At 33.4% G+C, this 16,019-nt stretch overlaps 2 protein-coding genes across 2 annotated transcripts; one reads left to right on the top strand and one right to left on the bottom strand.

The window, feature by feature from the left end:
- The first annotated feature begins 7,454 nt into the window (after positions 1-7,454).
- Positions 7,455-10,330, top strand: LOC148546743 (uncharacterized). The gene is made up of 3 exons (XM_088500444.1): positions 7,455-8,043; positions 8,425-9,417; positions 9,507-10,330. The coding sequence occupies exons 1-3, from the start codon at positions 7,455-7,457 to the stop codon at positions 10,328-10,330; spliced, it is 2,406 nt and encodes an 801-aa protein (XP_088356570.1).
- Positions 10,331-11,083: 753 nt separating this feature from the next.
- LOC107648703 (serine/threonine-protein phosphatase 7 long form homolog) lies at positions 11,084-15,132 on the bottom strand. Its single transcript, XM_088500139.1, has 5 exons — positions 14,557-15,132; positions 12,815-13,530; positions 12,640-12,730; positions 11,497-12,520; positions 11,084-11,336 (listed from the first exon to the last, which is right to left on the bottom strand). Exons 1-5 carry the CDS (start codon positions 14,632-14,634, stop codon positions 11,179-11,181), a joined length of 2,067 nt encoding a protein of 688 aa, XP_088356265.1. The 5' UTR covers positions 14,635-15,132; the 3' UTR covers positions 11,084-11,178.
- Between the last annotated feature and the right edge of the window lie 887 nt (positions 15,133-16,019).

Below are 16,019 nucleotides of genomic sequence, written 5' to 3'. Positions count from 1 at the left end.
CATTATATTATATACCTTAAATAATTAAGACCCTTAAAAAATAATAACGTTAGAAACATATATATTTTATTTTTTTCCCTTATATATACTAGTATATTAACGTATTTATTTATCTATCGTTTTATGAATTAGATGTATATAATAATAACAAATAAATAAGTTAATTAAGACAGTAAATATCTGATATCTAATTAAGAGATTTTAAATTTAAGTTTTTGAGATATTAAAAATATTTTTTATAAATTATATAATAAAAAATATTTTAAAAAAGAAATGTATACAATAAACTCGTATTATATTTCCTTTATATATTTAATAGATAATAGATAATATTTTGCTAGGGAGATATAAGAGAGTGGCACACGTGCACATTGTGGTGCCCATGTCAACCCCGTTAGTTGACATTAGTGCCACTCCATGGATCCCATCATCACATGTCTTGGATTTTTTATTCCCTTTAATTTCATCTTTCTCTCTTCTGACCCTTTTGCCCTTGTCATTGTTTTTTACTTTTATTTCCTCAAATGAGATTATCGTCCTTTCTCCTTAAATATATCTTGTTGATTCAATAAGTGGTAAAAATGATTTAGGAGGTTGACTAAATGCTTCGTTGAAATCAAACTAAAAATGTTGTGGCGTGCAAACTCTATAATTACCTAATATAATATAAATAGTGTCCTTTCTTTTCTTTTCTTTTCCCTTTTTTTTTTTGGGAGTGAAAGTGCCCTAATTAAGGTATGTGAGAGGGAAATTAGTGTTTTGTTATGTGCGCATGTCATTAAATGTTTTGGTAAAAAGCAAATTAGGGTATATGGTCCACTTATTTCCTTACACGGCCTTTGTTTTTTGGGATTGGAACTAGAAAATTGGGATTGAATAATATTTAATAAAATTAAAATTAAAATTTTAGTTTTGAAATATAAATTTTAATTTTTTTAATATTTTTAAAAAATAAGAACATAAGATACTGGAATTTTTAAAAATAAAATAAAATTAAAATTTTAATAATATTTTTTTAAAAATATTTTTGTTTATGATATGTATTTTAAATATTTGTAATATGAAAAGTTCAAATATTATTTAGAAGTTATTAGTTTATATTTTTAGAATGTTCAATTTAATTTGATGTATTTTTATTTTATTTATTTAGTTATTAAATTAGGTTTTATATATGTAAATTTATAGTTTTTTTCATTTTAACTTAATAAAAGATTATAAATATCTATTAAATTATTGTACTCGTTATATAGAGAGATTAGAGAAGTGTCAAAATACCTTTTGATTTCGTGTGCTTTCGTCACAAAACTAAAAAGTATTTTAACACTCTTCTTATTAGGTTAAAATAAAGAAATTTCTAAATCCACACATATAAAATTCAATTTAATATATAACTAAATAAACAAAGTCAAAATATATCAAATTAAATTGAACATTCTAAAAATATAAACTAATAATTTTTAAATAATATTTAAACTGTTCATATTACGAATATTTAAAATACGTATTAATTTAATTTTTTAAATTCTAAATCTATTTCTCAATTTTTATATTTATTTTAAATTAAATATAATAATGAGACATAATTTAATTATATATATTTTATATCAAATATGATAAAAAATTTAATTTAATATTTATCTCTCAATTTCAGTATCTCTTCTAAACAAGTGTGTGTCAAGTTACTTTTGGGGACATTATGTGTCATAGAGTATTAAGGTCAGAACTACAAACTAAATGAGATTACAAGAACTACAAATTAAATGTGGAAAATCAAGAAAAATAAAATAGAAGATGAAATATTTGTTTGAAAATTATAGTTGACATATATCCCTATTTTGATTGAACCATTGATATTCTCTGAAAAAATTATGCTTGGAATATAATAAATGAGTCATTTATTAAATAAATAAGAAAGATAGTAATACGAAAATAAAAAAGTAAAGAATTTAGCTATTATATATCTTAAGAATACATATTAAAGTTATAATTAATAGAAGTTTTTTAACTTTTTATTTTAATAAATATACAATAAATACATTTATTTAAAACTCAATTTTACATTCTTTTTATAATTTTTTTAATTGATAATTTTAACTTATACTTTAGGTATATATTAGTTAAATCTAAAAAATATAATAAGTGTTTGTTTGGATGTCATTATTTTTATTAAAAAAAAAATTTCAATGAAAAAATATCTTTTTTTATTTTTTAGCGTGTTTGGCAAATTTCGAGTAGTAAAAGTAAAAGTACTAGAAAAATTAGAAAAACATCTTTTTTGAGAAGCTGTAATTTACATCTTTTTTTAAAAGATATTTTTTCCTTAAAAAAAATATTTTTCATGTAATAAATAAACAAAAAAGTACTTTTATATTGTTATATCCAAACATAATTAATAGATAAAAAGATCTTTTTACATGAGATACCTAAACATAAAATTACTTTTGTTTTTCCATAAGATCTTTTCAAAAGATAACTCGAAAAAATATCTTTTCTTATAAGTTCACCCAAACAAATCCTAAGTTGTACCCTCGCGGACAACAAAGTTTGAATTAAATTGAGGGGTAAAAAAATAAAAATAAAAAGTTATACTTTTGATAGATAGGTCTTATATTAACTAGCTTAAGATCACACAATTTTTCAACATTTTATCATAATAAATTCCAAGATTTTTAAATTAGGTTTATTTCTATATATCGATTTGATAGGTTAATTCAATTGTTGATTAATTCAACCGAGTCTAGATTAGAAAATAACATTGCTTCAAAAAATTATTCATATATTGTAATATAATTTAAACGAATTTAAAAGTTTAATTCAAAAGACCATTTATTAAGAAAACAGAGGTACTTGTATCTGTTGCTATTACATATATTTTCAGGTATTATATTTTAATAAATTGGTATACCCTTATTTATCGTTTTTATTTTCTACCAATAAGAAATAAAAAATTTATTTTATAAAATATTTAAGGAAAAAAAGAGCAAGAGTTGAACACGAAACTGAATCTTATATACAAATATAAAATAAAATATAGAATAAATTTCTACATACAAATTTATTAACCAAATAAATTTAATAAGTCATATTTACACTCATGCAAATATATTTTCTTCGCATCCTTGATGCACACGTCTTCTTCTTCACTTATGATATTTCGTCTTTTTCTTTTTTTTTTTTCATTATTTTTCTATTTCATTATCGCCATCACCTCCTCCTCCTCCTCCTCCTCCTCCTCCTCCTCCTCCTCCTCCTCCTCCTCCTCCTCCTCCTTTTCTTGTTAAAATTTCTTTTCCTACTTCTTTTTTCTCCTTCTTCTCCATCATCTTCATCATCATGATCATCATCGTTATAATCATTGTCGTCTTCTTCTTATACGTATCGTCATTATTATTATCGTTATCGTAGAATTTTCGCCATATTGATGACGTTGTTTGATCCAAAATTGATTTGGATGTGTTTTTGTTGATAATTCAGTCATTTTTGTGTGTTGTTTTCAAACTTAGTTTGTATGTCGTAATCATTAAAAAAAATATTTCTATGCATTTGTAGCAAAATTTTGGTATAAAAACTAAGAAATTTATGTGTTATTGTTAAAAAATTTCGGTATATTTTTATTCTGATAAGTTCTGCATAATTCAAAACTCTTCCTCTTTCTCCTCCTTATCATTTGCTGATGCTTCTTCTTCTTTTTCATCATCATCATCACTTTTTTTTTTTCTCTTATTCATCTTTTCCTTCTTCTTTTACCTTCTCAAGTTTCTTCTTGTTTTACTCTTTTAATAAGAATAAAAAAAATCAAACAAAGAAAAAGAAAAAACACATAATGCTGAAAAATTACTTGAAATATGATGAATATACATTCATTCAACTAAAAAAAAAAGAAAAAAAGAAAAAAAAGAAAAAAATGCATTAAGGAAACATTTTTGTACATTTGTAAGAAAATTTCGGTATAAGAGTTCTGAATCTGAATTATTATTGTAATGAATTTATTCCATTCTCGCTTCGACGTATTTTAAAAAATTTTCGGTGTATTTTAAAAATCTTTTGGTGTATTTTAAAAATTTTTCGGTATATTTATATTATGATAAGTTTTACATAATTCAAAACTCTTCCTCTTCTCTTTCTTTATCTTCTGCTCCTGCTTATTCTTCTTTTTCATCATCATCATCTTTTTTTTAATTCATCTTTTTTTTATTTTACCTTCTCAACCTTCTTTTTGTTTTGCTCTCTTAACAAGAATAAAACAAAAAAAATTAAATAAAGAAAAAAAAGAAACACATAATGCTAAAAAATTACTTGGAAGATGAAGAACCTAAATTCATTCAAATAAAAGAAAAAAAGAAATAAGAAAAAAAGAAGAAGAAAAAATGCATTAAAAGAAATATTTTTTGTGCATTTATAGCAAAATTTCGGTGTAGGAGTTATGAATTTGAATTATTATTGTGATGAATCTGTTCCATTCTCGTTTCGGTGTATTTTGGAAAACTTTCGATGTATTTTGGAATTTTTTTGATGTATTTGTATTCTGATAAGTTCTACATAATTCAAAACTCTTCATCTTTCTCCTCCTCCTCATCTTCTGCTGCTGCTTCTTCTTCATCTTCTTATTTTATTTTGAGTAAAGTATCATTTTTGTCCCCAACGTTTGGGGTAAATCCCAAAGTTGTCCCTAACGTTTCAATCGTCCTATTTAAGTCCCTAACGTTTCAAAATTGACTCAATGTTGTCCTACCGTTAGGGATCCGTTAACAGAATTGACGGCGGGACCAAATTGAGATGATTTTGAAACGTTAGGGACTTAAATAGGACGAAAACGTTAGGGACAAAAACGATACATAAAAAATAAATTTTAATTTAATTTTATCTTTCAATAATATTAACTTGTTTTACTATACATAGTATTCAATTATTTTTTAATTACATCTAAATAAATTACACTTAATCACATTACTTTCATTTTAAATAAATTTATTTTTTTATAATTTTAAAGAATTTTGATATATTAGAGACAAAAGGTATAATTTATATTTTATTGTATATATATTATTTTTTTCTTTTCTGTAAGTTTATATACTAGTCATTCTACAAACATTTCATGATAACTAAAAATATTTAAGAGTAATATTATAAAAAAAATTAATTTATTTAAAATGAAAGTAATATGATTAAGTGTAATTTACTTAGATGTAATTAAAAAATAATTGAATACTATGTATAGTAAAAAAATGATATTTTTGAAGGATACAATTAAAATTTATTTCTATGTATCATTTTTGTCCCCAACGTTTTCGTCCTATTTAAATCCCTAACGTTTTAAAATTGTCTCAATTTTGTCCCGCCGTCAATTCTGTTAACGGATCTCTAACGGCAGGACAACATTGAGTCAGTTTTGAAACGTTAGGGACTTAAATAGGACGATTGAAACGTTAGGGACAACTTTGAGACTTACTCCAAACGTTGGGAACAAAAATGATACTTTACTCTTTTATTTTTCATAATTCTTTTTGAAAGAAAAAAATCAAACAAAGAAGAAAAAAATATACATAACGTTGCAAAACCAATAGAAAGAGGAGGAGGAAAAAAATACAGTAACAATGGCAGCAATAAAAAGAACGACAATGAGGATAAAACACGCGAAGAATAAGGAATGCGAAGAAAAATGAGGAGGAACGCAAAGAAAAAGGAGAAGGAGAAGGAGGAGGAGGAAGAAGAGGAGGATGAACGCAGGATATAAATATTGGATGAGGAATGCGAAGAAAAACGGGGTGATTTTACGCGCGTGTTACGTAAGTGGGTTTTGTTGGGTTATGATTAACTTGTTTGGACTTGTTTGGCAAAAAGACTTGTATGTATATTGGGATTGTTAAATTTATATAATAACGAAAAAAATAACTATTTGTACCAATGAACTTTGCGAATATTGACAAAAATATCTATCAAATAAGAAAACTAATGTTATACATAAAAGATGGATTTTGTGTGATAAAAGTATCAAAATTCTAAATTTTTGTTGACTTTTTAATAAAAATTCTAAATTACCCCATCCTTTATCTTCAACCTCAACTTCACACCATCTTTTGTTTCCCAAATTCTAAGGTAGAGCTTCCGGCAGTTCTGGGCAGCGACATAAAGCAAGCTACATTTGGGCATATACTCAGTAACGAAGAGCTTCTTTTCTCCCGACAGTAATGGTAAGTCAAACGCCCCAATATATTCTTATGTCTCATCTCAGCATCAACACACATTCCTTCCCCATTTTGTTCATATCCCTCATCCTCTTCACCATCACCATACCCCGTTCCTCATCGTTGCCTTGTACATCGATAAACCCCGTTTTCCAGCACCTCTGTCAACGCCTTCATTAAATCCTGCAGTCCAAACACTCCTTTTTTGTCGTTCACCATTACAAGGTCCCCCTCTCCTTCTCCGCGCGCCCCTCCTCTATTCGAATCCCCTCTTTTCGCTGTCCCCACTCCTATCATCGATTTCTCTTCTTTCGACGTCCTGTAATCATTTGTGCTCGCCACGTGAATGTTTACCATCGAATCTATACTGTTTATTTTCTCCATCAATCCAAACTCATCGTTTTTCTGTTGCACCTTTATGAATACAAACAGAAGTATTGTTACTACCGTCAGAAGCTCCACCTTAAAATTTGAAAAAGAAAAAATAGTGTAGAGTAATTGAGGTAAAAAAAAAGAGTAAAAATTATTTAAAAATTTTACTAAAAAATAATAAAAAATTAAAATTTAAGTATTTTTGTTATAAAAAATTCATTTTTTATGGGATATAACGTTGATTTTCCTATTTAATAGTAGTATTTATAAAGTTATGGGGGTATAATAGTTGTTTTTTCTATAAATAACTATAATAAACTAACTTTTACCCTATAAACTCTACATACACTTGTCGGGTCAATTTTTTGGATATGGAGCTCGTATGTGAGCTTTTCATGGATATGGAGTTAAGGTGGGTTAGACATGGATGTGGGGCAGAATTTTGGCAGGTTTTGGGAGGAGGACTCGGACGGTCCGAGTTCTCTGTTCGTGGCTATGGTGAACCGGAAGACGCACGGTCCGAGTTGGGGGGGGGGGGGAATCGGACCCTGCGAGATGGCATAGGGGAGGTACAACACGCAAGGTCCGAGTTGCGTGCATGGAGTGGAATCGGACCGTCCGTTTTGGCTGGGGATGGCAGAACCGGTTTATGAACACGCATGGTCCGATTTGGTTGCTTAGTATATTTTTGAATGAAGTTAACCTAGTCGGATGGTCCGAGTTGAGTATAGAGTGTATATAAAAGTGTGCAACGAGTTAGCGTTTGGGGACCCTTCTTCTTCCCCTTCTTATGCGCCGCTTCGTTCCTCTGTTTCCTTCTTCTGGATCTCTTATATGCTTGTTCAAAATCAAAGGATTGTGTAGTTAGTGTTATGTTTTTTTTTGTGAGTAGGAGAAATGAGTGATAGAGTACTAATAAAGGTGTATTATTTTGGTCAAATTTTATTAGAAACATCTGAAGGGGTAAAATTTATTTGTGAAAATCCAATAGATGTTGTTATTCCTTTTATCATTTCCTTTGAAGAACTGAAAGGTTTGATCTGTGAAAAGATTGATTCTGAGAGGGCAAAAAAAATATCCTGTGTTCTATACAGATATCCCGTACCGGTATTTGGTGGGTTTGTCCAATTTCAAACAAGATATGTGACGGACGAAGCGAGCATGCAGGAGATGTTTTCAATGTATATTGAAAACCGGGCGCAGATCTCATTTATCGAGTTGTATGTTGAGTTTGAACAATCTGAGGCAGACCGAAACATTCTACGGGAAGATTATAATAGTGACAGTGAAGAAGAGTTCGAAAGCAACTACGAATGTGTTGGTGCAGATGGAGATGACGATCATGGTGAGGGAAATATGGATCCGGATGTGACAGAGGTGGCAGATGCACTCGCAAACGATATGCCGTTTGGGGAGCCTTCATTCATGCGAGTTCTGGACTTGGAAGCCATGCATGTTCCGGAGTTTCCGGAATATATGACTGCAGGTACGTTAATATTTAAATTATTGTCTTTTTTATTTATTTATTGAATTATTTAAGAATGAATTATTATTTATTACCCATTATTTAAGCATGCGTGGATGTCATGTATGTGTTAGACATTGAACCGGTTGACCTGATCCTATGTAAAAAAAAATTTAAAAATAGTAGGAAGTTAAAAAAATAAAAGTCAACATATGTGTTAAGTAATGTTTGAAACATATCACGTTATTTTAAACGAATATAGAACATAGAATTTAATATTTTATTATTATTTACGTTAGGGTCTGATTTATGTCATACTTGATGCAGTTAATATTGATTTAGTATGGTTTTGAAATATATATGTATTTATTGAAATTTTTCCCATGCTTGTTGTCCTGGCAGAAGTTCCTATTGTCGCAGATGGTGAATTTGCTGTTGGGATGGAGTTTAGTTCCCGGGAAGCTGTTATTAAGGCAATAAAAGAGTATACCATACGACGAAGCGTAGATTACCGGGTTTATGAGTCTGAGCCTTTGACATTTTATGCCAAGTGTACACAGTATGGGTCAGGGTGTGATTGGCTTATCAGGGTTAGTCTGATCAGCAGGAAGTATTGTTGGGTTATACGGAGGTATAATGGTAGTCACACTTGTACCAGAGCCACGATTTCACAGGATCATGCGAAGCTGGACTCCATCACAATTGCAGAAGCAATAAAGCCATTGGTTGAGGCTGATCCCTCCTTAAAGGTAAAGTCCGTTATAGCAGAAGTGCAATCGAAGTTTAACTATACTGTTAGCTATCGGAAAGCATGGTTGGCTAAGCAAAGGGCAGTAGAAAAAATATTTGGAGGTTGGGAGGCATCGTACGAAGCGTTGCCTATATGGTTTCAGGCCATGTGTCATAAGGAGCCATCAGCTGTTGTCCATTTTGAGACTATGCCTGCATACCAAGGCGATGACTTGGTTGGTCATATTCGGGTACTGCATAGAGTATTTTGGAGTTATTACCCCTGTATCAGGGCATTCAGACATTGTAAGCCAGTTGTCCAGGTGGATGGGACTCACTTGTACGGAAAGTATAAGGGTTGTCTCCTAGTCGCAGTCTCACAGGATGGCAACAACAACATCGTCCCAATTGCGTTTGCTATTGTCGAGGGAGAGACTTCTGATGCGTGGCACTTTTTCCTTAGTAACTTGCGTCAACATGTTGTCACTCGGGATGGTGTGGGACTGATATCGGACCGACACGAATCCATCAATGCAGCTGTGGAACGGAGTAACGGAGCATGGTCACCTCCTAGAGCTTTTCATATGTTCTGCATCAGGCATATAGAGTCGAATTTTCTGCGGAAATTCAAGGCACCGTACCTCCAAAAATTGGTCGTCAACATTGGTAATAATTTAAGTAACTTATTAACAGTAGTTAAATATTAATATTTGTTTTCGACTTTTATGATTTTTTTTTTCTTTGGTTTCCTCTAGGATATTCCAGGACGGTGCGGGAGTATGAACTGCGTTACCAGCGATTACGGGAACGGGGGGAAGCGTATACCAACTGGTTAAACCGAATTCCTCGCGAACAGTACGCATTGGCGTTTGATGGTGGATACCGATGGGGTCACATGACAACGAATCTAGTGGAATGCATCAATTCAGTGTTGAAGGGTGCACGCAATCTTCCTATTACTGCTCTTGTCAAGGCAACATTCTACAGGCTAAACGAGCTTTTCACCAGAAAAAGAGCAGAGGCAGAAGCGCGGATTAATGCTGGCCATGTGTTCTCCGAAGTCGTGACCTCGAAGTTGCATGCAAACCAACTTGCATCAGGAAACATACAGGTCAGTTGCTTTGACCGGCAGAATGAGGTCTTCGAGGTGCGTGAGATGCCAAGCGGACTGGAGTTTGCAGTCGATCTACGCGCCCTTCGATGTGATTGTGGTGAGTTCCAGGTGGACCGGATCCCCTGCAGACATGTGTTCGCATGTTGCGCAAACCAGCGACTGGATTGGAAGCTATATGTGCATGATGTGTATAAGATGGACCAAGTTCGGCGGGTGTACCGAGCAAGATTTAGGCCACTAGGTAACCCGACGACGTGGCCTGCGTACAACGGTCCTCGCTACGTACCGAATCCGTATCTGAGACGTGTCTCGAAAGGGCGCCCCAGGATGACGCGTTTCTTGAATGAGATGGACACGCGAATGTTACGTCGTCCTAGGCGATGTACGCTATGTGGAGCTGAGGGACACAGTCGTAGTAGATGCCGTCAGTCAGCTGGTAGAACTGCCGACGGAGATGCTCAGTAGGTTCACATTGTGGTTGGTGTGGCACGTCACTATTATGTCATGGGTTGTCATTTTGATAGAACTTGACCTGATATGTGGAACATTATGTAATGTTTTTCTGATGTTTTTATGTTAAAACGGTTTATGTATTGCAATGTGTTCCTTGTAGAACCGTCCGGTCCGGTTCAACCGGATTTTATGAATGACCCGTCTGGTCCGGTTCAATATGATTTTATGAAAAAACCGGCCGGTCCGCTTCAATCTGATTTTTTGAATGAATTGGCCTTTTCGATGCAATCTGATTGTATAAATGAACCGGCCGGTCCGGTCCAATTGGGTTGTATACATGAACCGGCCGGTCCGGTTCAATCTATTATTCGAAATGAACCGTCCGGTCCGGTGCAATCTGATTTTATGAATGAAACGGCCTGTCCGGTTCAAGCTGATTTTATGAATGAACCGGCCGGTCCGGTTCACTCTGATTGTATAACTGAACCGGTCGGTCCGGTTCAATCTGTTTTTCGTAATGAACCGGCCTGGCCTGTGCAATCTGATTTTATGATTGAACCGGCCTTTCCGGTGCAATCTGAATGTATAAATGAACCGGCAGGTTCCGGTCCAATCTGCTTGTATGACTGAACAACAATAATGGGTACATATACAGCACCTGTACCTTACTGCGTACTAAAGGTTAGCAATACCTGAATAGTGTCCGTAGTGCACAAATACTCTAAACATACAACATAAATGTAGTGCGTACATACTCTAAACATACAACATAAATGTAGTGCGTACATACTCAAAACATACTACATAATGATCAACATGGTCCACCTGATTACTACTTAAATAAATAAGTTACAAGGCAACTACTTTCTCATGGCCCACTTCACATCCTTGACTAAATTCTTGCATTTCTTGGCCGCCTTTTTGAAGACAGATGGAGTGTAGCGACTAGCACTGCGACGTGGTGGATCAATCCTCAGATTATAACCTTTGGAGGTTTCATCCGGAGTGCGTGCATGACCTGTATAGAAATTGTAAAAAATATGTAAATTATGCGCAGCAGGTAATCACAGCAAGACATAAACCAGATAAGATTTACTAAAAGTAAAAAATAGATGCCAGTTATGAACATAAAATAAAAAAGTAATGGAACATGTAAAGTAGAATACAAAACATAATACCATCATTACGAGATTCTTCATCCTCGTCAAACTCCTCTATTTCATCGTCATCATGATCCTCCTCGTCATCCGGGTCATCTACTAGATACGCATCTGTCTCCCTCTCGGGTGTGTTAGCATCTTCTTCAATGAGTCCCATGGATACACGGTTAGGATTCTGACTAAAAAAAGCTCCGCGTCCGTCATTACTCCTACTAGAGTCAACCGACACAAACCCCCCAGAAGCAACCGATGATGTATGGCCCGGATACCTAGCATCCAATGAATACCTACCAGCCATGAAGTCAGGCTGTTGGCCATACTGTGGTAGTCCAGGATCTGCAGACATCAACCCAAGCAACTGGCTAAAGGAACCTCCTTCTCCTGTTTCAAATTGTGAGGTACCCCAATATTGTTGACTGATTGGAACTGATGGGGGGAACTGTGTCTGAGGTACATAATGGCTTGAGGACTGAGGTTGTTCTTCTGGAATCGGTGTTGGAGGTAATATATGCGGCGAATGTGGCTCTTCTACTTCATTGTCAGCATCCATATCCTGACTACCCTCATCGGTATCCTGATTATCCTCATCCAAATCCTGATCACCTTCCTCCATATCCTGATCACCTTCATCATTATCTTGACCCACAAGATTTGACATGTTCAAGTGGTTCCCATATTTTGATCGGTACCAATGCATGTATCTATCTAGTAGATCATGTGAAGGCATCGGAAGCTCAGATAGAATGTAGTTATACCTGTTTGACCAATGCATCACCCATTTTGAATGACTCGCTTCCGTGGCCCAATTAAGATTCTTGGGCCCCTTCAGGGTTTCTCCATGCGCCTTCTCTAGATTCCGCTCCTGACTAGGTAGTCCCTGAACCAAACCAAACTGTCGCCTAAATCTATCGGTAGCATGCCACTCGACACATTCAAATGATACCAACGGAACTGTAGCACTCCAAACCACCGACTGCATGTAGATTTCAGGAGGAATGATGTTCGGATCCACCCGATCCACAGCATAAGCAACCCAAACAAACTGGAAAAAATAAAGGAACCTCAACATAACAGTCCACAAAGCCAATTACAAAGACAATGCTGTATACTTATGTCTTAGACCCTAAACATAAAACTAATACTACTTTCATTGAAACATACATGTCCTTCCTGAAGTTCATCAAATGACTTCCTAAAGTGAGCTAACTTCAAGTATCTAAATCGTCGGTCACCACGCTCCCAGTTCCGCCACCTATTATGATATATTCAATTACCTCAGCTACCATTAAATGAATCATAAATATCAACATACGGGTACATTCTAACAAATTATTACCTGTTTGCTAGTGGAAAACTTCGAGGTTCCCTAGGTAGCGGCGATAGGTATGGCATCCTGATCCAAGCCCAACAGAGTAGAAGTGTTAGTGGACCATCTATTTCCTTGCAGTTAAAACGGGATGCACGGCATAATGCCCTGTAGAGATGTGCCAGGCATGCCGCTCCCCAACTATACTGACCAATACTACCAAAATCACGTAGCAAGGGTAGAAATTTCCAATGCACTCCTGCCCCAGACTTATCCCCAAACAAGATCGTCCCGATCAACAACATAATATGGCACCTCACATACCTCTGTATACTGATATCATCAATCAACTGTAAATTTTCTTTTAAATCACGCAGCCAGGTAAGTTTTATGCAACTAGATCTACAGTCAGACATACGCGGTGCAACTCCAAATTGAAGCAAACACTCCGCCTCCAACGCTTCATAACTGCTCATTGTCATCCCTGTGACCGGAAGACCATCTGTGGGAAGACCAAGAATCATAGCTACATCTTCAAGTGTCACAGCACATTCACCAATGGGAAGGTGGAACGTATGTGTCTCTGGGTGCCAACGTTCAATTAGAGCATTTACCAATGCTTTCTGACACTGCACTATCCCAATCTGAGATGCATGATAGAACCCGGTAATTCGCAGATGATCCTCCACCCTTTCGTTGTACCGATCCGGAGGAAGTGGATGGTTACATGTCAACATTCTTGATTTCTACAAAAAAACATAACAAATTACTAATCAAATTATTAAGAATTGCTAATGAAACTCATTACAAATACATATATTCCTAATCATAAATCTCAACAATATTTACAACATCCACAATAATATCGAACATTAATTAATTAATTACACTTTTGTTAAAAATATTTTCCCCTGCAATACAATACAAAAATTTGAATAAATCTATATATGCCATCATTCATATTCTAACAACGCTAATAATTAACTTGCTAATAATAATTACTACATTTAAAATTATTTAAATTTTCCCATAAAGAAATATCTAACATGGCTTAATTAAAAAAACCTTTCTAATCAACTCAGCATTAACACTTCACCACAATAATAATAACATCTATGCAAAATCGATAACAGTTACACTTAATTTCTTAAAAACACATTCATTCAAATACCATTGGCTTACAAATAATAATTATACTACAATTAAATAAATTTATTAAAAATTTACATTATGTTCTACTTACTACTACAGCCAAAAACACAAAACTAAAGAAGAACAACAACATAACCATAACAAATTTTCTTATCATGATATTTATAGTTAATAATACTTAAAAAAATATTTAAATACAACCTAACAAATATTTTAAAATTAGTCATAACCATTCTATCTATTTATATTCTTCAACTACATAAATCTCTAACAACTACATAATCATAACAAATTTTCTAATCATGATTTATATAATTATTAATCTGTAAAATAAATTTAAACAAGTCATAATCATTCCATTTATGTTTTTCAAATGCATGTCTAACTAACAACAATAATATAATCATAAAATAAATTTTAATCATCATAAACATAATTATTAATCTGTTCAACATAATTTAAAATAATCTAACTAATACTAACAAATCAGTCCTAATCATTCTATTTATATTCTTCAAATGTGTATCCTAACAACAATCATAATATTGAAATTCTATTTTTTAATAACTATAACTATAAAAAAATTAAAAAAATTCAAAAGAAATTCAAAAAATACTTACATAATCAGGATCACTGAGATAGTGAATAATATGAAGCTCAGATCGATCAACATCTTTAATTTTTAATTTTTTCCCCATCAATGATGCTCCTCCACCATGCAAGCTTTCAGAGAAATGAAGATGAAGGTTTTGGGGGAGAAAGGTTGGTGAGAGTGAAGGAGGGATTCGGATGGTAAGGGAGCAGGGTTCTCCTTTACTGAGTGTGTGATGCCCACCGAATAGGGACTCAAGGGGGAAGCGCCGCGTGTACACTGCAGCACTGGACTCGGACCGTGCGACTACCCAGACCGGAATCGGACGGTCCGTGACGCAGGCCAACTCGGAGGGTCCGAGTCCCTCACCAGCTTCATCACCATGCACTGGACTCGGACCGTGCGTTTTGTTGCTTGAACTCGGAGGGTCCGAGTCCCACTCCTCCTGTCACACAACCTGGTTACACACCAGCCACCCCCATATCCCTGTGATACCCCAGCCCCGGTCCAATATGAAAATTAAAAAGCGTACACTTGTCTATGATTGGATGAATCTAACTATCTATTCAAAGATTGGACAAAAAATAGTTGTATATATCAAATATTTAACATTATCAACTAATAAATCTAGGACAGAAAACAACCGTCGTACACAACCATTATTTTTATATTTTATGATGACGAACATAATCTCGGTCAATGAACCACACAGACCTCAAAATTTGAATCGAATAGTCAAAATCTAGAGCCTTGAAATGTCACGCATCAAAAACTTGGATTGAATCGAATTTTATACAAACCTTCCAAATCTGAAGAGCAAAATAACATGTCACATGATTTTCTAGAAAAACTCCCATGCAAAATATCAGGAAGATGTTTGGTACACCAATAATAATAATAATAATAATAATAATAATAATAATCAATATCAACATTTACCTTGACTCAAATTGCGTTAATCTTTTGCTAGCTATATATAGTTACACACTATATAATTTGCTAACACGTTTTATGATCAAGAAAATATTTTATTTAGATGTATTTTAGTGTAATTATTATCAATTATTTGTTGTCATGTCATTTAATCTTAATTTTTCTATTATACTTATGCTTGAATTATATATATACAAAAGATAATTGACTGATATTAGGAGTCATTTAATTATTGATATAACAAAATATAATTAATCTCACCAAATAATTAATATATATAATTTGAGAAAAGAAAAAATTAAAGGGGAAAAAGCTACTAAGTTATGTGGCGTCAATGGAATATAGTACTCAAGCAAGATGAGAAGTCCTAATAATCTAATATAACGGCATAACCTAGCTAAGGAGAAAAAAGGAATATAATAAGGCAAAGGGTACCAAACATTAATGGGGTAAAGAAACTTTATTTCATGTTTTTAATTTTCACTATTATAAAAAAGAAAGAAAAGTTGATTTTTCAGAGGAGTGGAAAATTCTAGAGAATATATGCTTGTGTGGATT

Source organism: Arachis ipaensis, chromosome B9 (genome assembly GCF_059453495.1).
Source record: "Arachis ipaensis isolate K30076 ecotype BB chromosome B9, ASM5945349v1, whole genome shotgun sequence".
Lineage (NCBI taxonomy): Eukaryota > Viridiplantae > Streptophyta > Magnoliopsida > Fabales > Fabaceae > Arachis > Arachis ipaensis.
The sequence above is the reverse complement of the archived record's forward strand: the minus strand, read 5'-3'. Positions and strand labels throughout refer to the sequence as shown.

Coding starts and splice junctions, on each gene's coding strand:
- LOC148546743 (XM_088500444.1), top strand. CDS start 7,455: ATGAGTGATAGAGTACTAATAAAGGTGTATTATTTTGGTCAAATTTTA. Junction 8,044..8,424: donor TCCGGAATATATGACTGCAG/GTACGTTAATAT, acceptor TTGTCCTGGCAG/AAGTTCCTATTGTCGCAGAT. Junction 9,418..9,506: donor AAAATTGGTCGTCAACATTG/GTAATAATTTAA, acceptor GGTTTCCTCTAG/GATATTCCAGGACGGTGCGG.
- LOC107648703 (XM_088500139.1), bottom strand. CDS start 14,634: ATGGGGAAAAAATTAAAAATTAAAGATGTTGATCGATCTGAGCTTCAT. Junction 12,731..12,814: donor AGTTTTCCACTAGCAAACAG/GTAATAATTTGT, acceptor ATATCATAATAG/GTGGCGGAACTGGGAGCGTG. Junction 12,521..12,639: donor ATGAACTTCAGGAAGGACAT/GTATGTTTCAAT, acceptor TATTTTTTCCAG/TTTGTTTGGGTTGCTTATGC.